The sequence below is a fragment of the Rattus rattus genome, chromosome 4, assembly GCF_011064425.1.
Source record: "Rattus rattus isolate New Zealand chromosome 4, Rrattus_CSIRO_v1, whole genome shotgun sequence".
Taxonomy (NCBI): Eukaryota; Metazoa; Chordata; class Mammalia; order Rodentia; family Muridae; genus Rattus; species Rattus rattus.
In genome coordinates, this window is record NC_046157.1 from 82,521,407 (window position 1) to 82,549,380 (window position 27,974).

Below are 27,974 nucleotides of genomic sequence, written 5' to 3' on the forward strand. Positions count from 1 at the left end.
AATAATTCTTTGTGGGAAAACATGGTCTAAAGTCCCAGAACGAATGGGATAACCTGCTTCCGACACACACACACACACACATACACATGCACACACACACACACACACACACACACACGCGTGCACACGCACACACGCCCATACACACACAGCAAGTTTGGAGATAAAAGGCAACCAGGGTGGCTGACATTTGAAAGCAAAGCAACACAAGAGCGAGGCTCGCCCGAGGGAAACGGCCTCACGAGAACACAGCCCAGATGAGACACCTCTTAAAGACAGTTGTGCCAATTTTTTATTCCCCCCAACCCCCAACAAAAACAATGCAAAAGAAGGTAAAAGAGAAAGAACTGGATTTTCCCCTCCCTTAACCTGAAGAAAAGGACCGCTTTTTAAACAGGTAGTTTAAAAGGGTTTCCAAAGGAGCAGGAAGTCCAGGTTCTGCAGACAAACGGAGGTGGAGGCCGTGGCTTCTGTGTCTCTAGGTGATGAGGGGGTTCAGAGTTCTGTATCACCCTGAAGCAAAACTGAATCTTGGTCGTCCAAGAGAAGATCCGTGCCTACCACCTCGGCCTCGTCCATGACGCCTAACTGCTGGACCACATCATCATCCAGGATGTCCACGTCCTTGACCGGCTTCATCAGGCTCAGCTGGTCCAGAGGCAGCAGCTCCGGTGCCCCCACCGGCCCCGTAGTCCTCTCGATGGTGGCTGCCATTTCTGCCGCGAAGGCTGCCTTCTGGGCCTTCTGCCTCTGCTGCTCCTCCTGCTGCCGGTGGGTTTTCATGTGTGCATTCCGGCTTTTGATCTTAAAGAAGACCCTGGAAAGGAGGGAGAGCACAGCCTGTGAGACCTAGGGGCTGACCTGAGCTCCTAAAGGTACAGACGCCCGTTTCCCTGCAGTTTCCTGCGGGACTTCGGGGACTGGGGCATACAGATCTGGCTTGCCGTGGCTTCTTCACGCTGTGACCAGTCAGGCCATCTCCCCAAGCATTATGAGGAAGAGGAATGGGGACAGGAAAACTCGGACGGCGTGTCCTGTTCCTTCCTGTGCTAATGGAGACCCCAAAGAGTGTCCAACGTGTCCACGGTCTAGCAAGCGCTCCTGCCCCTCCTTGAGCCTTCTCCCATTCCCACCCCTACCCACACCGTCTGGACTGGAAAACCCCAAACTCTGTTGATGATGGCCTCACCATAGAACAGCCCACCTCTGTCCCTGGCTTCAGGCCTTCTTCCGGTCAAAGGGCTGGAAAATTGTTCCCGCACACACTTGGGGCCCCTTTTCCCACTTCATTTTTTTCCCTCTACTCCCCTTGGCCACCATAATTATCATTTCATACTGTTTTCTTTAGAATGAAGTGGGCCTGGGCTAGGAGAGGCTGCACCCTCCCAGAAAGCAGCTGGCAAAGTCGGGAGACATATTTGTTGTAACCAAGTTAGGTGTCTGTCCAGCATGAACCAAGGTCAAGGATGCCACTAAAAGCCTTATTGTAAAGGCCGGATCTCTCTCCCACCTCCAGGCAAGAAATCATGTGAGCCAAAATGTCAATGGTACCTGCAGTCCCGGGATCGAAGGATGCCAGAGTCTTTAGAGCAAGGGTCCGGCCCCCTTATTATTCTAGGCACTGGCACACAACTATGTCTGTTTGTTGAGTTTTTCCCCCCTACTGCTTTTGGGATGTGATGGGAAAGTGAGGTGGTGAGAGAGCATGGCCTGCACATTCTACCTATTAGCTATCTCGGCCATTTTCAGGAAAGTCAGCCCAGATGGAGAAAGAATAGCATAAATACAATTTAGTCACTCTCCATGCTAGCCAACCAGTCCAGCCACCCAGCCTGAGGCTGGCTTCTATCTGGACATGTGGGAAATGAAGAGGATTTGAGCAGCCGAAAGAGGCTGTCGTGAACTTGTTCAGTGCTGTTCCTCTCTGGAAAACCTCAGGAAACATTTCTAGTTTTCATAAAAGTCTTGCTTGGACTTCGCTAGGGAATGACCTGGGGAGGGGCAGGTGAGGGCTGGGGAGAGCGTCTGCAGAGAAAGCCTGACCACCTTCAGTTCTTCCCTGCGCCCCAGGGCCCACAGACAGATGGAGAGAACTGACCCTACAGAGCTGTCCCCTGGCCTCCCATGTGTGTCCTGCCATGTGTGTGGGCACACACATACACTAATAACAAATAAAGCCAAAAGAAAGAAAAGATCTCGAGTACAGAGACGAGAAAAATGCTTGCTGTGGGCTTTTGAAGGACAGCTGGGAACATGAAACCTGAGGCAAGTGCCCTCTGGCCCACAGCGATCAGACGCTATAGATCTGTACACACGGTGAAACTTCCTGCAGACGGGACCCAAGGCTAAGCGTGAGGCTCACTGCTTTACCCCCACTTTTAAGACAGGTTCTCTTGTAGCTCAGGCTAGCCCTCAACTCCATATAGCCAAGGATGACCCTAAACTCTGGGTTCTCCTGCTTCCATTCTATCTACGTATGTATGTATGTATGTATGTATGTATGTATGTATGTATGTATGTATGTAGTATGTATGTATATATGTATGTATGTATCTGCTGGGGGTTGGTCTGGTATTTGAATGCTAAATACTGGCTCCCAAGATCTGGTTGCAGTCCAGAGGAGCACTTCCCATGTTGTGTAATGTTTGCTCACCAATCTTCTCTGACTGGTTAAATAGAAGTGGCTGACAGTTACTGGTGGGCGGTATAGAATGGAGGTAATCAGTTACCAGGCTAGGGGCTGCAGGTAGTGACCACTGTGGACAGAGGAGGAGAGAGAGGTCGGAGAGAGAAGGTGGCTGCCAGGAGATCAGATGGCTCATGAGCCCCTGGCCAGGAGAAGTACATCCTGAGGACAGGCTGAGGGGGCAGGAGCAGCTCAGGTGAGACTCAAAGAGCAAGTTAACAGGGGCATATGGTTCGGGTACAGGTGAGAATGGCACAGACCTGCTCAATCTAGGCTTGTAAATAAAATATCAGGTTGTTATGGCTTTTATACAAGCTAGCTAGAATAAATAATTCAATTACATCTGTCCGTCCATCCATCATCATCTGAGACAGGCTCTTGCAAGATAGTTCAAACTGCCTTTGAACTTGTGATCATTTCCCGTCAGCCCCCATGTCCGTCCGTCTGTCCATCCATCCATCCATCCATTCATGTGTCATCTGAGACAGGCTCTCATTAGATAGCCCAGGCTGCCTTAGAACTTGTGACCCTTTCCCATCAGCCCCCATGCATGTGTGGGAGACACAGGTGTGCACACTGCCTCAGCACTGAGTGGCTTTCTGTCATTTTCTGAGCAGAACAAAGTTTCCCAGTGTAGAACTTTTCATCTGCAATGTCAAGTGCTTGCTCGCCAAATTTTGGATTTTAAGATTTGGGACCGTCAGCCTGTAGAGCTTTTGCCTGAGGAGGCCTTCATCTCCACTTGGTGGACCACCCCGCTCCTACAGAGCAGGCTCTTGCTTCCTTTTCAGAGGAGCCTGGCAAGGCCTTGATGTTTCCAGGACAACAGGGGGTGACAGCTGAGCCTCGGCTGCTTCCTTGTCAGAGTAGGGTGCCTGCAGGTCAGTCTGGGGCTCATTTCTTCCGCGCTTCCCTCTATGTGTGAGGGGCAATGCAGCCCAGTGGCTGAATCATAAGAGGCCAGGCCAGCCTGAGTGTTCTGAAGGCTAAATAAGAGGCTCATCCGCAGGTCAGCCTAGCTGCAGGCCTAACTTCCCTCTGCCTCAGTTTCTGTAACTGTGTGTGCATATCAGCATGTGTGCACATGGGCGTACACACTCCCATGATGTCTGTATACGTGGAAGTCAGGGGACAACTTTCTGGAGTCACGTATCTCCCAGGTGGGATGTGGACTTGTCAGCAAGTGGCAGGCACTCTGTGTGCTGAGCTGTCTTGTCACCCCCTCACAGGGCTATTCTAAAGAGTAAATGAATGGAGAGTATAAGACACCATTTAAAACCGTCTCAGGCAAAGGCAGGGAGGACCCTGCTGAATGCCATGAAGTTGCCTGATACATTATTATTACTTTTTTACTATCACAGTTGTTCTTTTTATTTGGTTGTTATTTTTTATATGAGCATCTGTGGAAGCTAGAAGACGGCGTCAGATCTCCTGGCACTGGAGTCACAGACGGTTGTTAGTTACCATGTGCTAGAAGCCCAGGCCCAGGTCCTCTGTAAGAGCAAACTGATGTTCCCAACTGCTAAGCCATGTCTGTAGTGAGAATTCTGGAATTTTTTTTTTAAACACAAAAATACTATAAGGATATGTTTTCGTTTTAATCCCAGGGTGGGGCTGTGGGGCTGCCTGGGACTGTCTGCGGCTGCTGCCTGTGATTTGTCTCCTGCTCTGGCAGGGGTGGTTTTGCCAGCTGCAGACAGTTTCTGACATTGTTTCTGAACTTTCAGAAGGTATAAATGCCGGGGCTCCCAGAGATGGGGTCAGGGGTTGTTGGTCACTCAGGGGGAGTTGCTTGTGGTATGTTAGTCATGTTCAAAGAAGAAATAACAAGAAAGAAATTAGATTCAGGGATCTTTCTCTCTTTCTCTTCTCTATCTTCCTTTCTCTCCGATTTAGTGATAGAAGATGAAGGGGAAGGGGATAGGAGCAGGAAAAAGAAGAACCCACAGAGTAGCAAAGAACAGCTACCCATCTCTGTTGTAGGGTGTTTGATCACACCGTGAGCCCTGAGATTCACTGAAAAAAAACCTCTTTTTAATTCTTTTCTTCGGAGCTGGGGACCAAACCCAGGGCCTTGCGCTTGCTAGGCAAACGCTCTACCACTGAGCTAAATCCCCAACCCTGAAAAAAACCTCTTTTGAGTTGTGGTGTGGTTCAGCCCTTAGCACTCATCTTTAATTGCAAACGATGAAGGTGAAGTGTGTGAGATTGCTGTGGCCTTGGGGCTAGGTGGAAGGAAGCTGTGAAGGAGCCATGTATTTTAACACTAGTTAGGCTCTTTGCAATGTAGTTAATCAAAACCAGGCAGAAAGCTGGAGCAGTGTGGAGAGGCCAGGCGCTGCATCTGGACATAGCGAGGTTTAAATCTCAGCTTTGCTTTCCTGGCAAGTGTGACTTGGGAAAAGCCATTTTACCTGACCTTAAAATCTTTATTTGTAAAGTAAGCATGAAGGCAACTTGTGTTGGATGGAGTTTTTCCCTGTGAGGATTGAGTGAAGTCACACACATGAAGTATGTGGTGGAGTAAAAGCTATTGCTCTTGTCACCTACTGTTAGCTTCTTCCCTTAGGTGCTGTTTTAAGGTATATCTAAAGGGACAAAGATGAAAAGCAGGTTTTTTTTTTTTTTTTTTTTTTTTTTTTTTGTTCTTTTTTTCGGAGTTGGGGACCCAATCCAGGGCCTTGAAAAGCAGGTTTTATCCCAATGCCTGGGCTTTAATCAACTAGATGTGCCATCATGCATCATTATGATGTGAAGGATAGGATGCTGCATTTTAATGTGATGTGATGTTAGAGAATGCGGTAATTGATTAGTGATGTCTGCTGTGGGCAGAGGCATGGATAGAGGGAGTGAAAAGATCTATCTGCAGACCTCCTGGGTAGTATCAAGGGGAGTCCTGAAAGTCAGCTGAAGAAAACAGCCCCCACAGAACCATCATTCACTTTGACCTTGGGTTTGATACCCGGTTCAAGTGTACTTACTTGCCACACTCCTTGCAGGGGAAGATGGTGGTGGGGTCTGTCTCTCCACTGGTGGTACTGTGAGATGGTGAACTCTTCACTGAGCAATACCCACTCTGGGTGCCACCTGGCTTCTGCTTCCCAGAGGGGACAGCACCTCGGGTCTTAGCCACCTGGTTGGTGCCGCCATGGATGCGGGCGTGGCCATTCAGTGCCTGTCGGGAGCTGAACACCTGAGGAAGAAAGGGAGCGACATGACATCTACAGTCCTGAAAAGGAAATTAGGGTTGTTAGTTACTTGGTGGCAAAACATGGGATACATGAAACAGCACAGGGCTCACACAAGCAAGCACTGGGGGTGTACCACAGAAAGCAAAGCTCAGATACCCCAACCACAAACTGTGTGCCAATAAGACTTCCTTCACTGGTCTAACCAGAGCAAAAGGCCGCGTGGCTTAGTACCAAGGACAAAGCTCTTGTCTCAAAGCCAGTTAGCACCCAGCTCTAACTTGAAACCCTGTTGCAAATATCAGAGGTCATTAAACTACTCGATTTTCAAATACTTCTTTTTTCCCTATGTGCAAAATGAGAGGAGTTAGAGGGCCCCTCGGTAGCTCTTGTTTTAAGTCTTGTTGCTTTCTGTGATGCTGGGGATCGAACCTGGGCCTCACTTATGCTTGCTAGATGAATGTTCACTGCAGTCCGTGTGCACTGCAGAAGCCACGATGTTTAAGACCCCCCAACTTTAAGAGAATCAAGGGGCCAGGCTTTCTCATAGTTTGGGGGACAGGGTGTCATTCTGCAGACCTGGCTGGCCTGGAACTTACTATACACAGTTTATGTATACAGTTTAAACTGTAGTTTTTTTTTTTTTTAGATTTATTCATTTATTATATATAAGTACACTGTAGCTGTCTTCAGACACACCAGAAGAGGGCATGGGATCCCATTACAGATGGTTGTGAGCCACCATGTGGTTGCTGGGAATTGAACTCAGGACCTCAGGAAGAGCAGTCAGTGCTTTTAACCACTGAACCATCTCTCCAGCCCTAAACTGTAGTTTTAAACACGAGGCAATCCTCCTGCCTCTGTCTCCCAAGTACTAGATTTACAAGTCTTATCACTGTGGCTGGCTGTGAATATGCAGACCAATGACTTCATTGAGTTAGTCTAACCTGTGCTCCAGGCTGGCCTTCACCTCACTGAATAGCCACAGTGCATCTTCTCTTGCCTTCTTCTCCCACGTGCTGGGAGTACGGGTGTCTGCCACCATGCCTGATTAGGTTCAAATATTGGCACAGAGCTGGGCTTCTTGGCCTCAGCTCTAAGGATACTTGGGGCTGGACAGGTGGTGACTGTCCTGTGCACAGCAAGTTTGTAGAGGCCTCTGTGGCCCCTACCCACCAGATGCAGGTCCCACCTTCCCAGTCCTAAAAAATGTTATTGTAGGACCAAATTATCCTCTGTCCAGAGGCACTGAGGTACTAGGCTATGGTCCACAGCCCTCCAAACCAACGGCCTTTATTCCATCACAGTGGCTTTAGATGGCCTCTCTTTGTTCAGCTCATGGGTCCTTTTTATTGCATTATAAAAAAATCTATTTCTGATTTACTGAACCCAGGCTTCATTGCTAGGCATGGAATAAACCATCAATCATGCTTTCTTTGATGAGTTTTTTTAAAGAAGTCGTTAAGAATGTCTCTCTCGCTGAGCGTGTCTGATTGGGCAAAGTAAAAGATGACCCCCCCTACCACAAAAAACAAACCAAACCCAAACCAAACCCCAAACCCCCAAATTAAGAACCAATCATTTATTGAACCTTAAAGAAAAAGTGCCCAGTTTCTGAACAAATTCACCAAGAAACATTAACTTAAAGTCACATCTTAATCTGCAGGAAGTGATTTGGGCAGAATAGCAATGCCAGGGCATGGAGGCCAGGCCGTCAGAGACCCAGTACGCTGGTTCTTTCTCATGCTCTCGTAAAGGGAATGGAACATGTGTACACTTCCATTTTCTGTCCGTTTGTTTCTGAGGCAGGGTTTCCCTGGGTAGCCCTGGCTGTCCTGAACTCACTCTGTAGACCAGGCTGGCCTCCAACTCAGACCTGCCTCTGCCTCTCAGATGATGGGGTTACAGACCTGTGCTACCACCAACCGGCCCACTTGTATTTATTTTTAAAGCCTTTTCATTTTTCGTAAAACATTTTATAAAATATTTTAGGTCTTTCTTTCTTTTGAGACATGGTCTCACTCTGTAGTCCTTGCTGGCCTTGAGCTGGAGAAGCCTGAATCTGCCTCCAGCCGGCTGGGACTAAAGGCGTGTGCCACCCGCCCGGCCTGGGATATAAACAGGGATTCAAAGTCTTTTTTAAATGGGGGACTCGGCAACAGCATCCATGTGCTCTGTATTAGACAAACAGATGAGTGGAGGACGGTGAGTTTCCTGGGAAGGGGGTGACACCTCTAGAACATAATCTCAGTCGTGCAGGCTAGTGGGGACAGGCGGAACACACAGAAGCCATGCTACACAGCCTCTAGGATGTGAGCCTTAGAGGACACTGGCCCACACTCCGTCTATCTCTTCTGTGCTCAGGAGGAGGTGGGGTCCCCACATACCCCTTCATCCTGGTCACATCGCTAAGTTGCTTAGTGAGGTTTTGTCCCCTCGGACTGCAAAGTCAAACTTTAGCCGCTTGGAAACAACTTGCTCAGATGTCACTAATGTGACATTTGAATTAGAAGTAGTAACACTTTATAGACTATGAAAAGCTGAACCTTCCTGAGGGATAAAACCGGAGGTGGTTCAGGCAAGTTACTGTGTTATAAAAGGGAAATCCTGTTGCATGTTGCAATCTTCTAGTGAATTTAAATGCATGTAGAATGTGGCCTTTGGTGACAAACAGTCAGAGGACCTGCAGCGTACCAGGGCACAGTGTAGTAGACAATGTGTACCTTCTGGAGGCCTGCTCTCCTGCAAAGCTGTCAATCACACACTTCCTGAAGGGGGAGCTTTTTTTTTTTTTTTTGGCCTGGAGGCGGAGTCTCACTACCTCAGGCTGGCCTTAAGGTCTCCATTCCTCTGCACGGCCTCCACAGTGCTGGGCATGACAAGCCCGAGCCGTCACACTTGGCTTTAGGGCCTCCTAATTCCCCAGCACACAGCGTCATACTTGACACAGGACATACAGTCACTCTCCCTTAGCCAAGCGAGTAAGAAGGTGGTGGCTACGTGGCAGGCCTCTGCCAGACGTCCTTTGCTCTTAGAACTAGGCACGGCTGCATGACCCTCACGCCTCCCAGAGCTGGGACAACACAGATACTTACAGCCCCACAGTTGGGCATCTCACAAATGAAGGAGCCTGATGGTTGGCCACCAGCCTGCATGGGTGCCCCCTCAGTGGGAGCCAGGGCAGGGGCGGGCGGTGGCTCTGGTGACTTGGGTACTTCACTCTCCTCATCTTTTATGGATTTCCTATCTTCTTCCGGGTCCTCTTCCTCCTCCTCGGCGTCCTCTTCCTCTTCACTGGTCTGTTGGTAATAAAAGCGAGAGGGTGATATCCCCAAAAGGCAACTTCATGGTGGACAGAAATCACAAGCCAGGAGGTCGTGAGACGCAGGGACCCTGCTACTCTTCCTGTGGTAGGTGACAGAGTCTGTCGGGGTTGGTCTCTGGACACTTTGAGATCTTGAGGTCAAGAAATCTTCCTACTGCACTTGGGTCCCCCCATGATCCCTTAGTGAAAAACTTGCTAAGGCAGAGGGGGAAGAGGCAGAGGTCCTCTGCCTGGGGGGAGGGTGAGAGGGGAGAATAGCACAGTGGGTAAAGCGCTTGCTACACAAGCATGAGGACCGGAAGGAAGTCCCAGTCCCTCGTCCCCAGATAAAAGCCAGGTGTGTGTAGGGTACCTCCAGTGCTGGACAATTGGATCCCTATAGATTGAAGGCCAACCAACTTAGTCAAGAAGTTAAGTTCCCGTCTCACTGAAGAGACCCAGCCTCAAAAAATAAGGCAGAGAGGCTGGAGCGATAGATCACCCGTTAAGAGCCCTGGCTGTTCTTTCAGAGGATCTAAATCACGTTCCCAGCACCCGTGTCTAGGTCACAATCACCAGTAACTCCAGCTCTAAGGGAGTCTGATGCCTTCTGCTCATTTCCTCAGGTACTGCACACACATGGCAAACACTTATAAAGACACACACACACGCACGCACACACACACGGCTGGAGAGATGGTTCAGCAGTTAAGCGTGGACGCTGTTCTTCCGTGTTAGGCAGCCCTCAACCAATCTCAGCCTAGTTTGAGAGCATCCGATGGCCTCAATAGGACCTGCATGTATGTGGTGCACATATACAGTACACGCTCAGTCCCACAACACGTTATGTACAAAATAATACATCTTTAGGTGGGGGTGGAGCCTAGAGAGATGGCTCAGCAGTTATGAGTGTTTGCTGTCCTTGCAGAGGCCCCAGGATCAGTTCTCGGCACCCACATGGAGGCTCAAAACCGCTCGAGTTCCAAGAGATCTGAACTCCATGGGCACGAGGCATGAATGTGACGCACAGACATCCATGCAGGTAAAACACTCATAAGCATAAAATAAGACTTCAAGTAGCAAGCTGTTGAGCAGGGAAAGAATTCAGGGATTAACTTGGCTTTAAAATGAGCTTATTTTTATTTATTGGTGTGGTGTGGCGTCTGCGTGAGTTTCCGTGAACCATGTTCCAGACAGTGTCCAAGGAGGCCAGAGGCATCGGGTTCCCTGGAGCTGGAGTTACAGATCGTTATGAGCTGCTTAATGTGGGTATTGGGTACCGAACCTGGTCTTCAGGAAGAGCAGTAAGTGCTTTCCAACTTTGTTTGTTCCGTCTAGCTCAGCCTGGCTTTGAACTTGCTTTGTAGCCAAAGCTGCCCTTGACTCCCGAGCTCCCGCTCTCACCTCTCCAGTGCTGGACATAGAAGCAGAGCTTCACCACACCTAGCCTGTGTTCCTGCTGTCTCTGTTTGCTTCCCAGACAAGATCTCATGATGTAGCCCAGGCTGGCTTTGAAGTTATAATCCTCCTGCCTTAGCTTCTCGCATACTAGGAAAATGTATCAGATCCCATTACAGATGGTTGTGAGCCACCATGTGGTTGCTGAGATTTGAACTCAGGACCTCTGGAAGAGCAGCCAGTGCTCTTAACCGCCGAGCCAGCTCTCCAGCCACAGCTTAAGTGATGGATTACAGATACGCATCAATAGGCTTGGCTAAACATGGGAGTTTATGAAACTCTCCTCTCTTTCCTGCTCAAGTATCTACCTGACTCCTCTCTGCTTTCCGGGGCAGAGCAAGGGTGGCTGGCCCTGGCATGCCCAGAAGTGGCTGAGGACCAGGAAACAGGAATTCTCTCATTTTAGCTAGAATTTTTTTACCATTCACAAGAAGCATGCAAACTGTAAATACTCATCCCATTTTACAAGTGAGGAAACAGAAGTATGGCAAGCTGTCTTTCCCTGACAGGCCGGTTGCCTCTGCTGGACCCTTCCTGTTTGTCCTGCTTATAGCAGTCAAGTTCCAGTTTGCTTGTCCCGAGCTGCCCAGGTCTAGGTGAGCCTTTGATTCATAAAATCCAGAAGTGGTAATTTCCAAGAAGAGTTAAGAGCAGTCCGTGCTCTTAACAGCCGAGCCATCTCTCCAGCCCCACTCCTGGCCTTTTTATATTAATTTTTAGATTACGTGGATGTCTTTGTATATGTGTCTGGGCAAGTAAGTGCCGTCAGGAGTCAGAAGCGTCAGATCCCCTGGAGCTGGAGTTACAGGCTGTTGAGAGCCACCCAATATAGGTGCTGGGGATCAAACCCAGGTCCCTCTGGAAGAGCAGCAAGGGCTCTGAACCACTGAGCCGTGTCTACAGCCTCTCCTGCCCCCACCCCTTAAGACGAAGCTTCACACCATGGTCCAGACTGGCCTAAAACTCACTCTGCATCCAAGCTGGACTATGACTCACGGCAATGCTGCGTCTCTGTCTCTGAGAGCCGGGATTACAGCTGTACCATAGCAGCCGTTCTCCAGCTTTGATTTAGGGGTCAGTTGTGGGGCAATTACAGAGACGTTACCAGCCAACACAAGGCAGTGAACACTTTCCCCTCTTCAGTGCTGTTCACAGGTAAAGTGATGCGATCCACAGGCATCGTGTCCGTGTAGATGCAGAGTCAAGAGTCGGTGTTAGCAAGCTGAGACATGGCCAGCTGCCGGCCAGCTAATTAAGATCAATTAGTAATGATTACATCGTCAGTGAGAACTGCACAGGCTGGACACCTATTATGGAATAGTTTCTAGAAAAAGGCCCCTTGCTAGTACAGAACTCACAGGTTGGTTTTTAGATAGGTGACCTTCTTCCTGCTACCCATCCCCTTTCAAATCCAGTCTCAGGCAAAACAGTACATATCCCCTTTAAAAGAACTGGGACTCTGTAGTCTTAACTATTAGGCGGACATGGCCTCCACGTTGGCATTTATAAGACATGCTACACAATAAAACTTTATAACAGTGGCACTCGTTCCATGGTACTTACTATAATCACAATTTTCTCACAGTGCCATCTCTGTTGGCTTAAGAACTCTGAAGACATATTTCATATTTGTAGCCACAAAATTGTATGGTGACTACGCACATCTCGGGACGTCAGATGGGCTTTTATTTCAATTGGCAATCTGTGCAAGTCCCTAACATTTATCACCAGGTGAAGTGACTCAGAGATACAAAGATAGGGGGGTCAAACCCCAGCACGCAGCACTCTGTAGCTACATGTTGGCCATTTTATGATGCACTGCAGATGGAAACATTTACAACAGCTTCAGAACTGGACAAACACAAGGCAGGAGGAAGAGATATACACACACACATATGCGTGTGTGAGTATGAGTGTGTGTATGTGTGTGAGTGTGTGTGAGCGTGAGTGTGTAATGTGTGTGAGTGTGTGTATGTGTAAGAGTGTGAGTGTGTGTGAGTGTGTGTGAGTGTGTGTGTGTGAGAGTGTGAGAGTGGGTGTGTGAGTGGGGGTGTGTGTGTGGTGTGGTGTGTGTGTGAGTGTATGTGTGTGTGGGTGGTGTATGTGTGTGTGGTAGTGTGGGTATGAGTGTGTGTGTATGGTTGTGTATGTGTGTGTTGTATGTGGTGAGTGTGTGTGTGTGTGTGAGTGTGGGTGTGTTTGGGTGAGTGGTGTGGGTGGTGTGTGTGTTGTGTGTGTGTTGTGAGTGTGTGTGTGTGTGTGAGATGTGTGTGAGTGTGTGTGTGTGTGTGAGTGTGTGTTAGTGTATGCTACCTGCATGCCCTGCCTGCAGAAGCCAGAAGAGGGTATTAGATCCCCTGTAGCTGGAGTTGCAGGCAACTGTGAACAGCGCTTGGTGGGTTCTGGGAATAAAACCCAGCCCCTCTGGAAGATCAGCGATTGCTCTCAACCACTGAGCCATCTCTCCAGCCCAAGGAACGAAACTGAACAGAGTGCCTGAACCTCAACCGTCCATACCACAAGTTCCTTGCAGAGGGCAGCCTTTTATACCCATGCTGTAACAGACGGGGAAATCGGAATACAGACATCTAACCCACATCTGCCAAAGTTATACATCCAAATGTCGGGGTTGGGACAAGGTATTAAATGTGTGGTGTTCACTGGGCACCTCTCCTCCCCTGCCCAACACAGGACTTGAATTCTCCCTGAACTCTGTACAGATTTCTTCTTAAAAGAAACCATAAAGTCATCCGGACAGGTCATTTTCCCAAGCTCATAGCCGACCAAGGTGGGGAGTTGGCCCTGTTGCAAAGTGTTTGTTTGCTTTGCAAAATGAGGATCTGAGTTCAAGTCCCAGAGACCACTAAAAAAGTCTAGCATGGTGACATAAGCCTGTGAAGCTGTATCCCAGAGCCACAGAGGCAGCTCCCTGGGGACCCCTGGACAGCCAAGCCTCACTGGTTAGCACTGGATCTAGTGAGAGAGGGTCAGAGGTGGGCTTCACACTATCCTACTGAACAAGTGAGCATGCTACACCCACCCCTGACCATCTGCAGAACCTAGGTCTGCAGCTGTCCCTCAGCGAGCCCCCTTGAACTGGGAAAAACACTCACTTGCCTTTTTTTAAAAAAAATTACATTTGTGTGTGTGTGTGTGTGTGTACCCACCCACATATCACATGTTGAGGTCAGAGGACAACTTTTAGGAGAGATCCTTCCATCTTGTGGCCCAGTGACTGAACTCAGATTAGCAGGTTTGGCAGCAAGCACCTTTACCTGCTGAGCCATCTTGCTGGCCCCTCACCTGCCACAAGAATGAGGGTCAGGACCATGTGCTAGCGTTCTGCACCTTTCCGTGCTCTCCCAGGTTTCAGTTTCTCCTTGGCAGTCGGTGCTTGGACTGTTGACTGTACTCAGAACCCAAGAGCAAGCCGAGCTATGACTCGGGTCTTAAACAAAGACTGTTTTAATGGGCCTGAGTCATCTTTGCACATAGCCTTTTCCTTTCCCTGGACATATAAGGGACAAGGGTGTGGATGCTGGAACCCACCCTAATGCTGGCTCCCTGTCAATGAGCCGGTAGGTGTGGCACCTTCTCTGCATTTCTTCCTCCTCTGAGGCAGCACTCTGGCCCGGCCTTTCCTCTATTGACATCCACTGGCCAAGATGGCGCTTCTACCTTGTGTGGTAATGCTCCCTAATGACATTCCTCGTACACCACCTCTGTGTTCCATTCATCCCCCTTGGGTGTTCACACTGGGATGCTACTGTGACCAGTGACCCCTGTCTCAGAAAAATGTTCATTCATTTGACAACTGTTTCCTGAGTGTCATTTACCTATTCCCGTTTCCCTGGGCACCGTCCCTAGGCCCTTGCTACACCAGAACCTGAGAAACATCTCTCTCTCTCTCTTAGTAGACCATATCGTTAACTTTCCTTTTATGTGCTTGTGTGTGCATGTGTGTACATGTATGTGCATGTGTGTACATGTGTGTACATGTGTGTGTGTGTGTGTGTGTGTGTGTGTGTGTGTGTGTGTGTGTGTGTGTGTGTGTGTGTGTGCAGGCCTGAGGTTGTTGTGTGGATCTTCCTCTAGCACTCTCCACCATATCCACTCAGGCAGGGTCTCTCAATTGATCCCAGAGCTCAAAGATATGACTAGTTTGGCTAGTCAGTTTGCTCCAGGATCCCGTATCTCTGAGCCTTCTAAACACTAAACTTATGGCTCTACAGCTATGTCTGCATGCTGTATACATGGATTCTGGGATCCAAACTCTGGGCCCTCTGCTCTCAGAGCAGGCACTCTAACCACTTAGTTATCTCCAGAGTCCCTCAGATCTCATTTTTGTCTCTTCCCGAAACACAGCGCTGACATGGTTTAGAACATTCGAGAGACAAAAGGGACTTTCCCAATCACTGAAACCTCCATCCCGCTTTATGGGTCAGCAGGGAGTGAGGTCCCAGGCCTCAGGGCAGCATTTCCTGTGGTTCCTTGCTTATTCTATTCATGCTGACAGCATGGCTCGGTGACCCCGGGCAAGCCTCCTGCCTCGGGTGTAGCCTGCGAGACTGGGCATCCTTTTACTCTAAGACTTTCTGGTTTTCCTTCACACTGTTTTCAAATACTCTAGGAATTCCACATACATCCACATTAGAATACATCCTATGAGTGGTGAGGTCAGAGAAGACAGACGCCATTTGGCATCTTGACTGTTGACATCCATACATTTTAAAGAAAAAAAATTAGGATTTTTTTTTTTTTTTGCCTTCCCTTGTTCCTCCTCTGGCTTGCGAAGGTTCTTTCTCTGTGTGTCTGCTGCATGTGTGTGTTTCCTTATCCCCAATAAATGCCTGCCCCTCCCCCCCAAAAAAACTGCTAAAAAATTATGTAATGGGCCTGAGTGTATACTGATTTGTGTATGATGCTTGAGGCGGCCAGCAGAGGGCGCTAAATCAACCGGGACTGGAGACACAGCCGGCTGTGGGCCACCCTGGGGTTGTGGGAACCAAACCCAGGTCCTCGGCAAGAGCAGACGGTGCTCTTAGCCACTGAGCAGTCTTTCAGCTCATAGACTGGTGTGCATGTTGTGGGAATTAGATAACTTTCAGCCAGTCGGATTGTTTTCCCTTTTGTTCTCTCTTTCATATTTCATATTTTTAAAGATTTATATATTTACTTACTTAATTTATTTATTTAGTTTTTTGTTTGTTTGTTTGTTTTGAGACAGGGTTTCTCTGCCTGAACTAGAACTTGCTCTGTAGACCAGGCTGGGTTTGAGCTCCCCAGTGCTGGGATTAAAGGTGTTGCAAATTTGTTCACACTGGGAAAGCAGGTGTGTAGGAACGGGGGAGAGGGCATTGACTCTCTGGGACTGGAGTTGCCATTTGGATGTTGGAAACCAAACTTAGGTTCTCTGGAAGAGCAGGGTGCGCTCTAAATACCCAGCCATCTCCATACCCCCAGGCCTTTACTTTTACTTTTTATTTATTTAGTTGTTTTTTTTTTTCCTTTTGAGGTAAGTTTTCATGTAGCCCAGGCTAACCATGAATTATGTAACCAAAAGTGATCTTGACCTTTTGACCTTCCTTTTCACCAGCTTCTGAGAGCTCGGGTGACCAGCAAGTCCTCAGGTCTCAGGTCTAGAATATGCAGATGACTCTGGATTGTCTGCTAATAAAGATCAATGCCAGGAGTGGATGATGATATAAGGACTGGAATCATCCACACCCCCACGGCAGCTCCTCAATGAGGAGACTTCCTGGTAATACTACCTACAGGTCAAAGTGCCTCTTGGTCACGCTGTAGAGAGAATGCCACACAATCCCAGACCTCTGTCTTTCTGAGATAAGTTATTGTGGGAGGTGAGGAGGTGCTTGTGCTCCCAGATGGGCCCAACACTAGGATAAACATGGAGGGCATCCTTTGGAAGGAAGGGGTTAACCTGTTACCCACCAGGAAGGCTGGGAGCGGATGAGGTTAACAGCCTGGTGAGCTCAGTGCTACCTGTGTGGCAAAGACCACACCAGACCCCTCCACCCCCCTTCGTGAGCTTGCCAATCATAGAACCCGCGTCATGGAAGATGTCACATGTCCTTTACAAGGAGTTCCTATGCACTCATGCCTTAAGCTTACTGTGCTCACTGGGTTGAGCTATTACCACCAGAAAAATTTTCACCAACTGTGCTGTGCTTAAATATCCCCTGAAAACTACTCCGGTCAGACGCCTGAAATTTAAACCATCATCCACTACTGAGTCGTGTAGAACCGTGCTACCTTCTCGCCTCCTGCAGATCGTTACTCTACGGCCATGGTGGGCTCAGAGACCCCCTCACAATATGTTCTCAGGCCAATGGCATCCGTGATGTGGAAGGCTCAGGAAGGATCTTAGAGCGGGAGAGAACACACTCCTATGAGCCAACCAAGTGAACGGTGGGACAGACCAGCCTGGTTTTACTCCAGCTCCTGCCTGCCTAGAAACGCATTTCTTCTTTTACTAAAGGAAGGGTTTAGCCCAAACCAGGGAATGCCTTCCTTCCGCCTACAGCGGGGAGTCAAGGCCTATGGTTCACAAGTGCGCAGGGAACTCTGTCGCCTTTCCTAGCAGCTTCCTGGAAAAGCCAAAACACACTAGCCACCTACTAGCCTGGGAACAGAGTGCAGGCAGAGCAGAGAGGTCAGAGGGGTCAGAGTGACATCACTCACCATGCAGTCGTCAATGATTTCCGCCAGGCGTGTCCGGTGTTTCCGCCCTAGCCGCATTATCTTCTTCCAAGTGTAGTAGTACTCCACGCACTGAGCCACTGTCTTGGACTTCACCTGCCGAGAAAGGGCACCCACCATTAGCCCCAGTACCCGATGGCAGGAAGACTTTGGAATCTTTCACCAAGTGGATCTTGGGGATTGAACTCAGATCACTGTGCTTGGCAGCAAGCTCCTTTACCCATTGAGCCATCCAACAGGCTCCCTACTATTCATTTATCTTAGATCTCGTTTATACAGGCATCAACAAGCACAGCATGTTCTTATCTGACAGCTTTCCTCACGGGAGGCAGCAAGTGCACCATAAACACTGTTTTGTGGGGTAATAACCTTTACCCACCTTGGAGTTTCGTAGACTGAAACAGATGCTCTTCCATTTAAAGTGCCAGGGCGCTCAGCTCTTTGAATTGCTGACTCTCAAAATCTACTTATGATCTAGGTGTGATGCACGCCTATGAGCCAAGCACTCAATAGTGTGGACTCGGCTCTACAACCAGTCCTAGGCTAGCCTGGGCCATGCGAGACCTTGTCTCAAAATCAACCCAAACCAATGTATGAAGAAGATCTCAGCAAGAGGGGAGAGAGAGAGAGAGAGAGAGAGAGAGAGAGAGAGAGAGAGAGAGAGAGAGAGAGAGAGAGAGAGAGAGGTGTAAGCACTGTATGTGCAAGAGCTTCCCTAATGTGGGGGACAAGTTCTGCCCTGTGATGCCCCACAGAAGCCAAGGTAGCTTTTACCCAAGATGCTTCAGTCCAGATGTGATGGCGGCACGTGCCTGTAGGAGGACTGGAGACCATCCTTGGTTACATACTGAGTAGAGGGGCCACCCTGGGATACCTGAGCTGGCTCAGTGGGTAAAGGTATATGCTGCCAAGCCTGAGTTGGGTCCTTGAGACACTCTTATGAGTTATCCTCTGATCTCAACTCCTCATAAACACTGTAACTAAAACACCACATACGTGCGAGACAAGAAAGGTCAGGTTTGGATTAAGAGACTGCACCTTTCCCGGCTGCAGTCCCTCACTTGAGCATCTTAGCTGCTCTGGATCTTAGGTTTTTGGACTTGGGATGCTCAACTGCATATGTATTTTGGAGTGAAGCATTGCTTCATTAGTTCATAGGCCTCTATGCTCAGGTGGGGTTCAAGTCGCCCAGATATGGAGACGACAGGGTGGGGACACAGCCACTTACACAGTGAGAAGAGGCGGGTACCACAGAAGTGTCTGTTGCCTCCTTCAACATCCACCCGTCATTTGGAATTCCTACACTGGAGTTGTCCCTGAGATATGAGATACTGCCCCAGAGCCCTGGGTTATAAACCGCATTGGCTGGTAAATGCCACACACAACTGGCCATGGAACCTAAGGGCAGGGGCGTTAAGGATGAGGTACAGGCAGAGTGCCACAGTCTTAGTGTGGCTTGTCCCCAGAGGGCTTGTGTTTTGGGAGCTTGTTCTCCAAGGACTGTGAAACCTCTAAGAAGTCAGGCTGGTCAGGGATGACAGCACAGGGTTTCAATTCCAGTTTTCGGGGAAAATAGAAGCAGGTAAATCTCCGAATTCTATGCCAGCCTGGTCTACATAAGGAGAAGTCGTCAAAGTGGGTGTGGGATAGGGTGGGGTTAAAGGTCATTAGGTTGTGAGGAAGAATACTACCCGAAGTATTAGAGGTGTGTGTGTGTGCGTGTGTGCGCGCGCGTGATGTGTAAGACAGAGGTATGCTGCTCTATCACTCTCTGCCTTATTTCTTTAAGACATGGTGTCTCAGTGGACCTGGAGCTCAACTTGGCAGTCAACAGGCCTCATGGATCCTTCTGTCTCTCCCTCAAAAGTGCAGGCACACTCGCAGCCATGCCTGATTTCTGAGGTGGCAGGGATCTGACCTCCAGCCCTCCTACTTGTGCAGCAGGCAGTCGTTCCCTCAGAGCCTTCTCCCCATGTCAAAGGAGTTCTTCAAGAGCAGTTGTCCCCAGAGTGAGCCGACCCTCAGTGGCTCTGATTCCCTTCTGTTTGTGCCATCTGCCATTAAGTCCCCAGCAGAGGCCAAGCCAGAGGGGCTACTACGTCCTGAACACTGGCAGTCACAGCAGAGGCTCTCCCTTTAGAAAGCTGTCGGATACCTTGAGACATTTGAATTTTATGTCTAAACCACTCTTAGCCAATTAAAACCTATGAAATGTGCTGTCTATTAATGTCTGATTTCCTCTGTGGGCACCTCACCCCCTTCCTCTTTCTGGTTTTCCTTTAGAACCCAGGGCCTCATGCATGCTAGGCAGGCATCCTGCCGCTAAGCTGTACTCCAACCTTTGGGGGATCCATCCGTCCGACCGTCCATCCATCCATCCATCCGTCATCTATCTATCTATCTATCTATCTATCTATCTATCTATCTATCTACCTATCTATCACCTATTTTCTGTAAAATGTTATATAGTTATCATTGCCCCTCGTTTTTGATGGTGGGGGTAAAGAATTGTTTTTTTGAGACAGTATCTCACTATACAGCCCAAGATGGCCTGGAGCTTGCCGTGTAGACCAGGCTGGCCTTGGATCCTCTGCCTCCAGAGTGCTGAGATTAAAGGTGTGTGCCACCATACCCAGCTGATACTATTCTTATCATTGCTGTCATTATAAATGAGTCTGACTGCAGACATTTTCATACTAGGTAAGGGAGGACCCCGTGCCTCCCTCCCCTCTCCGTGTAAGACCATGGAGAATGCTGTCAGAAACACCATCACTTGCCTAGACATGCTACCAGGTGGAGGCTGGGACTCGGCATCAGTTCCCAAGAACCCACTTAAGAGAAACAAGCATGGTGGAGCACTCCGTTAAGCTAGCACTGGGGAGTAGGAGACGGGGCTCCCTGGGGCCTACCAGCCAGCCAGCTGAGCCTGCCCGGCAAGCTCCAAAGCAGTCAAGAGTCTGTCTCAAACACAGAGACGGACAGTGGGGACTGGAGAGGTGGCTCAGTGGTTAAGAGCACTGGCTGCTCTTGCAGAGGACCCAGGTTCAATGCCCAGCACCCACATGGTGGCTCACAACTGTCTGTAACTATTCTAGGAGACTGGATATCTTTTTCCTCACTCTGTGGACACGAGACACACATGAAGGCCAACACCATACACATAAAATAAAAATAAATCACTAGGAAGAGAAAAGGGACCATATCTGAGGAACAATACCCACGGTTATGCTGACTTACACACGCACGCACAAACATACGTGCCCTGCACAGAAACCTCAATACAGTTGAGCCCCAGCAATCTACACGTTCTTTCCCTTCTCATGTCCAGTCACACCAGCACTGGCACCATGGCGCCCCTGTAATGACCACCATCGTCCTTCACAGTGGTGGAAGACAGACCTTTTGTGGGGATGTTATAAAAGCAGCAAACAAAAATATCTCACTATCGTGATGTTCGGAATCTCAAAGTTCCTTTCAAATGAGCAGTGGGGAGAAAGGCTTACCATCTTCTGTACAAAAATAAAGTCTTTGCTGTAAGTGGCCAATGCTTTATTAAACAGTTTTCTTTCTAGGGACGTCCACTTGTCAGAACCTGGAACAAAACAGAACTTCTGTTAGGGACAGTTCACTCTCTCGCATCTCCCACACCCCCAAACAAAACTGTGGCACAGAAGTGTTGCAGACCCACCATCTCAGCACTCAGGGGGCAGATTAGGAGAGTCAGGGGTTCAACCCCAGCCTGGGCTACATAGTGGATTTAAAGTTCACCTGTGCAACATGAACTCCTGTCTCAAAACAAGAAAAATGGAAACCCTTGTTTGAATATAAAGCTAGTCTAGAGCCTGGAACAGTAGTATGTGCAGGAGGATCAAGTCCAGTGCCAGCCTGTGCTACATGGTGAAGCCTTGCCTAGGAAAACCAAACGCAGTAGCCAGCAGCCCTGCTCTGGATCTGGGCAAGCCACTAAACCCAAGACTTCAGCTTTGTAACCAGCGAACGGCAGTCATAGAACTGTCCCCACATTAGATTTTTGTGAAGATTAAAAATCCCGTACTAAAGCTTGATGGGGGTGGGGATGTGAGTGTCCATTGATGAGGCCTATCCGTAGCGTTTATTCAACTGTTAAATTCACGAAGGTAAGCACTCACGTAGTTACCGATTCTCAGGGCGTGGCTAGGTCCACAGACTCCATCATTGCAAAGCCTAAAGGCCATGGTACTCAAGGTGACAGCTACAGCCATGATGGTAAATGAGGGTCTGGTGGGACACAGAAGGATCCCTGCACTCAGATTAGGGACAGGGTAGTCGGAAAGGTTGTGAGGTGGGAAAAAAAAAATACCACAGTGGAGTTTGAAAGGTCACACAAAAGCCAGTCAGGCAAGGAAGAGATAGGGGCAGGAAAAGTCAAGTGCAAAGTAAGAGACAAGAATAATCCAGTTTATTCTTTCATTTATTATGTTTATTGGGTGTCAGCTACAATTGAGGAAGAAAGAGCTATCAGGGACTGTGCATGTGTGCACACGCGCGCGTGCGCGTGCATGTGTGTGTCAGTGGGTAAGAGTGCTTGTTGTGAAAACAAGATGACCTGAGTTCAAATCCCCAGCACTCATGTTAAAACATGCATGACCCACACATGCCTATGTCAAAGGCAGAGACTAGTGAATCCTACAGAACGACTGGCCAGCCTGCCTTGTTGAACCATGACACAGAGAAGGAACACTGCACTCAGGTTAGGGCTGGGGCAGTTGAAAAGTCATGAGGTAGGGAAAAAAAATCACACTGGAGTTTTAAAGGTCACACCAGGTGACCTATTATTATTATTATGTATTTTCTTTTAGATTTTTTAATATATATAAGTACATTGTAGCTGTCTTCAGACACACCAGAAGAGGGCATCAGATCCCATTACAGATGGTTGGGAGCCACCTTGTGGTTGCTGGGAATTGAACTCAGGACCTCTGGAAGAGAGTCAGTGCTCTTAGCCACTGAACCATCTCTCCAGCCCCAGGTGACCTATTATAATCACCCGGTCAAGATGGTGGCAACTGCCACACTGCCATGAACGGAGCTTCAGAATCATTGAGACCCTGCCCCAAACAATAAAGGAAGACGCCTGTTCTTTCTGACCTCTGCATGTGAGTGAACGCCTGAGCGCAAACATATGCATGCACGCACACGCACACGTGCACACTGCACAGCTAAAGGAAGCCGCCATTTAACAATATTTGCTACACTCCAGATGCTAAGTATTTTAAACTTACTAGTCACCAGGCTTCAACCCACTATTTATGTCTCGCTGATCAAACCTGATTCATGGTTTTCCCTTACTAGGAGAGTAGGCTGTGCTGAGGAGAGACTGGATTCAAAATGGAATGGCTTATTTGGAGCAAGAAACCAAGCCTAGGTGGTGGGAGGAAGGCTTGCTGTGGTCGGGAGAGATTTAGATGTGTACTTCTAGCATCAGGTTATAAGCACGGTCCATGGGGTGCTGGTGTTGAGGAGTGGTCCTCTGAGAGGTGGGGCCTGGAGGGAAGCCATTCCCAGCCCCTCCCCAGTGGCTCTCTGGCTCGCTGCCTCACCAAGTGATGTCTCCCTGTTATAATCACCCTGCCCAGATGGCGCCATGTTGTCATGATGCCCTGCCCATAGGGCACCTAACCATGGACTTAAAAAAAAAACAGGGGTTGGGGATTTAGCTCAGTGGTGGAGCGCAGAGCGCAAGGCCCCTTGCCTAGAACCAAAAAAAAAAAAAAAAAAAAAAAAACAGGGGTTGGGGGATTTAGCCCTGCCTAGTTAAGGCCCTGGGTCCCCCAGCTCCGAAAAAAAAAAAAAAAAAAAAAAAAAGAACCAAAAAAAAAAAAACAAACTATAGACAAAATACATCTATTTTCTCCATGAAACACTCAACCTCAAGCATTTCATGGTAGCAATAGAAAACATAGGCCTCTTAGTCCTGGGAATGCTAGGGCCGGTTCAACCACCGCAGTGGGTACATAGATAGCCACAGTTTGTTCTGTCTCTCAAACTCTTGACATCTTGGATTCCTGGATGGCACACCAACAGAATCCCATCTCCCTTCTCGCATCTCTTAAAACTGTGGCTTTGCTTTGTTTTTCCTAAAGGGGTCTATGGTGTAGCCCTGGCTGGCCTCTTACAGATCCTATTTGCTCTTGCCGCCAACTGGGCTTATAGGTGTGCACCACTGTGCCCAACCCCTTAGCATCTATACAGTTTTCCACTGTACTCTGGTCATCTGACAGGACATAAGGAGAGGCAATCTGAATAGCATTTTCTATTCTATTTCTATTTCTGAATAGCATATATATATATGAATAGAAAATATGTGTGTGTGTATATATATATATATATATATATATATATATATATATATATGTATATGTATCTATCTCCATCCCTCTGTGAATCGAGAGGGCAGACATCCTAGGACTGCTGAGGGAGTATATGGCTCAGCGGTGTAAATGCAGGTGTCTGAAATAAACACCCTTTCCGCATAAATCCTTGGTGGGTCTTCCGCCAAGAGCTCAGGTTCTAGTCTGAACAGACTAGAGTCCGCTGACTTTAAAATCACCATCCCACCGTCCTGCAAGGTTATATCCTTACAGTTTTGAAGGGAATGCTCTGAGGGAGTGTCTTCAGATCTGGAAACCCTCACTCCAGAGTGTGTGCAAAGCTCAGCAACTGTGTGTGGGGGTGGGGGTGGAACATCTGTGCCTTTATAGCCATCCCATAATGTTCCTCAGATTATGCTGAACATTCTGGGCCTTAGGGGGGAGAGGGTTTCCAGCTCCTCTCCGCTGCTGGGGAGGTCCAAAGAGGATGAAGGCAGAGATCAACCAGCCATCGAGTTCAGTGGGACGATTAAAGACTGGTCCCGGTTCCTTCAGGTGTCCATCAAGACAGTGAAGAGGTAAGAGGGTCAGAAAGACAGCGCCGGAAGCTCAGTCACAGCAGCTGGTAAGGGGAGGGGGCACTGTGCTGTCCCCTGCGATTCAAGGATGGGTGGCCCTTGGATGCTCCCTCAGATGCAGCATCAGGAGATGCTGAGATGCCCACCCCAGCAGGCCAATGAAGATGCTCTCCAGCTTTACATGGCACATTTCTCAGAGTTATTGCCACTCCTCCTGGAGACGTTGGCAGGGTTACCCAGTCTTCTCAAGCCGGCGGCATCTCTTTGGAGGCCACACTTAGCTACTGCGCCTCGCTGGGCTCATTTTTTTGCTGCAGCTCCAAAGAGCAGCGCTAAGTTCCCAGCTCTGCCTACTTTTGAGACATCCACTCCTTTGTGTCCATAAGGCTTGCTGGTCCGTCTGCTGGGCAGGAGTCCTCACACTTGAAGGAATAAAAAAAAAGGACCTCTTGGGGGCGTTGCTGCTCTGTAATGAGCTTTTCTGTCTCAGGCCTTCAGTTGTCCAGGAAAATGATGGAATGGTGGCTCTCTTTCTTCTCTTGTGTCACTCTTACTTTGAGGCTACAGTGACGGGGGTGGAGCACAAGCCTTGAGAGGACAGCTCTTGTGCAGTCCTAGGAGGTGTGAAAAGGATAGTGCTTGGCACATAACAAGTCCTGAGACTAGGGACTGCCCCTGGGATTGAAGCTCCACCCTCGGGCCTTGGACTGAGTTCCTGGTGTGGATAAATGACATCTGAGCACGTTCCCCAGATGGTATCACTGGGCCGTGACGAAGGGGACGACTTTGTTGAGGAGGGCTTCTGCTGTGCATGTGTCCCTGTCAGTTCTTCCTTCTGCGACAGCAGGGAAGTCTGCTTCTCAGTTTCCTCACCCTTGGGCACGGGTGGCCAGTTCACCGTGACCAACACTGTTTGGTCATAAACAGTTGCTCAGTGAATGCTCCACGTCTCTACGGGACACTTGAGGCAGATCCTGTGTCAGCTTCGGCTATGAATGGGACGCACGTTGTCCCTCTGATGTGTGGCCGCTTACAAGGCTGCCTGCCCCTGCTGGAGCTCCAGGCTTGGTTTCTCAAAGCTCTGCTTCTCTCTGTAAGATCTCTGCTGCCCTCCAGCCTGGCAAATGAGGTTAGTGGGCTGACATTCCCCCAGACTTACTCCCTCCACCTGGGGATTCCTGGCTATTGGGCTATTATCAGCAGGGGCCCTAACAAGCCGATTAAGGCTAATGACAAAGAGCCTAATTAACTGGATGAAATGGGCACTACTATGGTAGCTAGAGGCAAAATGCTCAGAGCTCTGGTTGCTGGGAAACAGCCTCAGTATGGTGGCTAATTTGGGGCCAATCTACGGCAAATCCAGGCAATTAAAAACAGACATTCCTGGGGCAGAGAAAACTTGGACACAGTATCTTTTTAAAGGGTCTCTCTGGCTTCTTTTCAGGATTTAAAAAAAAAAAAAAAAACCACCCAATTTTTATTGATGTCATTATTGTGGTTACAGCAAAAAGATGGGCTCGCTGTAAAAAAAAAAAAAGGGAGACTTTATGTCAGATTTTCAATGTCATACAGAGTTATTTATAGCAGGTAAAGGTCAGATTTTATTTTTCTTGGAATGCAAGCTGCTACCTAAGTTTCTTCTAGGTGCAGGAAGGAGGAAGGGCCTCAGTCTGAATCCGTATTTTGAGTTTGTCACTAAACAGTATTTTTGCAAATGCTGTGTCAGGAGAGGCAAGAGAAAGTACTGACCCAGGTCCTGCTGTAAGAAATCTATTATAGTAAAATAAAACAAAATAGAAGGACCCACAGCTGTGTTCTTTGCAAAGTAATTCTCGCAAGTACATAATTCTGTCTCCTTATTAACCTTGGGCAGCTTCCAGGACAAGAGCCTAGACTCTTCTGATGGAAAGGCTGTCTCTCCCAGGTCTCATCTGTCATTCAAAAATCAAGGCAGGGTTTGAGGCCCCAGTGGGTGCTTGTGATTGTGATGGGACATGACAGAAATCTTCACTGTACCCTGCAAAGAAGCTAGATCTAACTCTACCATCCCCAATACCCTGCACATGCATAAAAGACATGTTCAGTGGCGAAATCATGGCTGCTCTAGCTGTCTGACCACAACCACCATGGCTCTTCCATATACAATACCCCACCCCCACCCCCAGGCCATATGTGAGTGCTTAAGTGAAAACATTGGAGAGGACTACTAGCCACACATGGGTGGGGGGGACTGAGGAGGACACTGTCCTGGTGTGGACTGAGCCCTGGGAGGCACTGCACAGCTGTGTTCTGAGGATGCTCTTCAATGTTGGCAGACTAACTTCAGGCCTGGGCTGGACGCCCGCCCTGCTCACTGGTCCTCATAGCATTCCCCCTCCTGGTCCTGAGTGAGGGAGAGGCGTGTTTCCACAGTCTTGGATCTGTCTGCCTAGGAGTCCCGTCTGGCTGCCTTTCCTCTGGGGCAGAGCAAAGTCTGGCTCTGACTTCCTTCTCTAGGTGTCCCAGTTAGCTTTTGGTTAAGTTGGCACACATTTTGACACACCTGTGAAGAGGGAACCTCAACTGAAAAAAAATGGCCCCATCGGAATGGCCTGTGACCTCGCCTGTGAGACATTTTCCTAACTGCCCGGGCATTTGTGGGTGGTGCCATCCCTGGGCTGGTGGACTTGGGTTGGGTAAGAAAGGCAGTGGGAGAAGCCAGATTAAGCAAACCACCAAGCTGCATTCCTCCATGCTGGTTCAGAGTCTACTTCCTGCTTCCTGCCTTGGCTTCCATCAATGGTGGACTATAAGCTGTAAGTCAGATAAACTCTTTCCTTCCCTTGGTTGGATTTGGTCAGGATTTTATCACAGCAACGACGACCAAACCAGAGCAGTAACTCGGAGCCTAGAGTGAGGTTCCATGAGTCAGATGGGTTTGGTTCTCAGGCCAGAAGCCCTAGAGAACTAGAAGGTTCCAACGAGGCAGAAATTGAGGTGACTGTTCAACTGGGAGTAGTAGGAAGGCTCTGGGCAGGAAGACCAAGGCAGGCCATGGCTATGATGGGACAGGATTCAGTGACCCCCAGGAACCAAGTACAGGGGGTGTCAGAGTGTGGCATGGTGGCTGGGACACAAGCTGTGACACTCAGTTGTCTCCCATGTCTTGGTAGGAAGGCTCTATTAAACTGTTAAAGGTAGGAGCTGTATCTGATTCTAGGTCTTCTGCCCCATGCGCTCACAACGCTAGAATAGTCTTGTGTTTGTAATCACTTTGAGAAGAAGGCCAGTGACCAGAAGATTTAGGTGACGGTCACTCCCACTTCTGGTCTCCAAGGGCTGAAATGACTTCAGAAGCAAGAGTTTTCCTAAGGTATGTGGGAGGGAAGGTGTTGTGGGAATGGATTGGTTAGCAATACTCAATCCAAAAAGCTTAATGTATCTCAGCGGCCCTTCGAAGTTCTTGGTAACATTTTCATCTTTTTTGTTTTGCTTGGGGCTGGATGTGTTCTAGCCCATAGCTTCCTGGTCTTTTGTGTCTCGATGCATATAAAAATACCACACTGGGGAACAAACTGGAGAGGAATCATGTCCTGGATGAAGAGGCTCACAGCTGGCCACGACCAAGCCCAAGGTTCTGGCGAGGCAGTGTGACCTGAGGTTAACCCGTACAGCATCTCTCAGCTAGTGGCTAGATGCTTCTTTTAGTCC

General features: G+C 48.8%; 1 protein-coding gene across 3 annotated transcripts in view; it reads right to left on the reverse strand.

Annotated features, from left to right (window-relative positions):
- Positions 1-269: 269 nt before the first annotated feature.
- Positions 270-27,974, reverse strand: part of Trerf1 (transcriptional regulating factor 1) — a 43,874-nt gene continuing 16,169 nt past the window's right edge. For 2 of the 3 annotated variants that reach the window (XM_032900592.1, XM_032900591.1), the window contains exons 10-14: positions 20,860-20,948; positions 17,339-17,452; positions 8,970-9,173; positions 5,668-5,879; positions 270-817 (exon numbers count right to left, since the gene is read on the reverse strand). In XM_032900592.1, coding sequence (XP_032756483.1) covers positions 496-817; positions 5,668-5,879; positions 8,970-9,173; positions 17,339-17,452; positions 20,860-20,948 — 941 coding nt within the window. In that variant the 3' untranslated portion in view covers positions 270-495. Of the gene's footprint in view, positions 818-5,667; positions 5,880-8,969; positions 9,174-16,980; positions 17,453-20,859; positions 20,949-27,974 lie in introns of those variants that run through there. The other variant, XM_032900590.1, reaches the window with a different exon arrangement.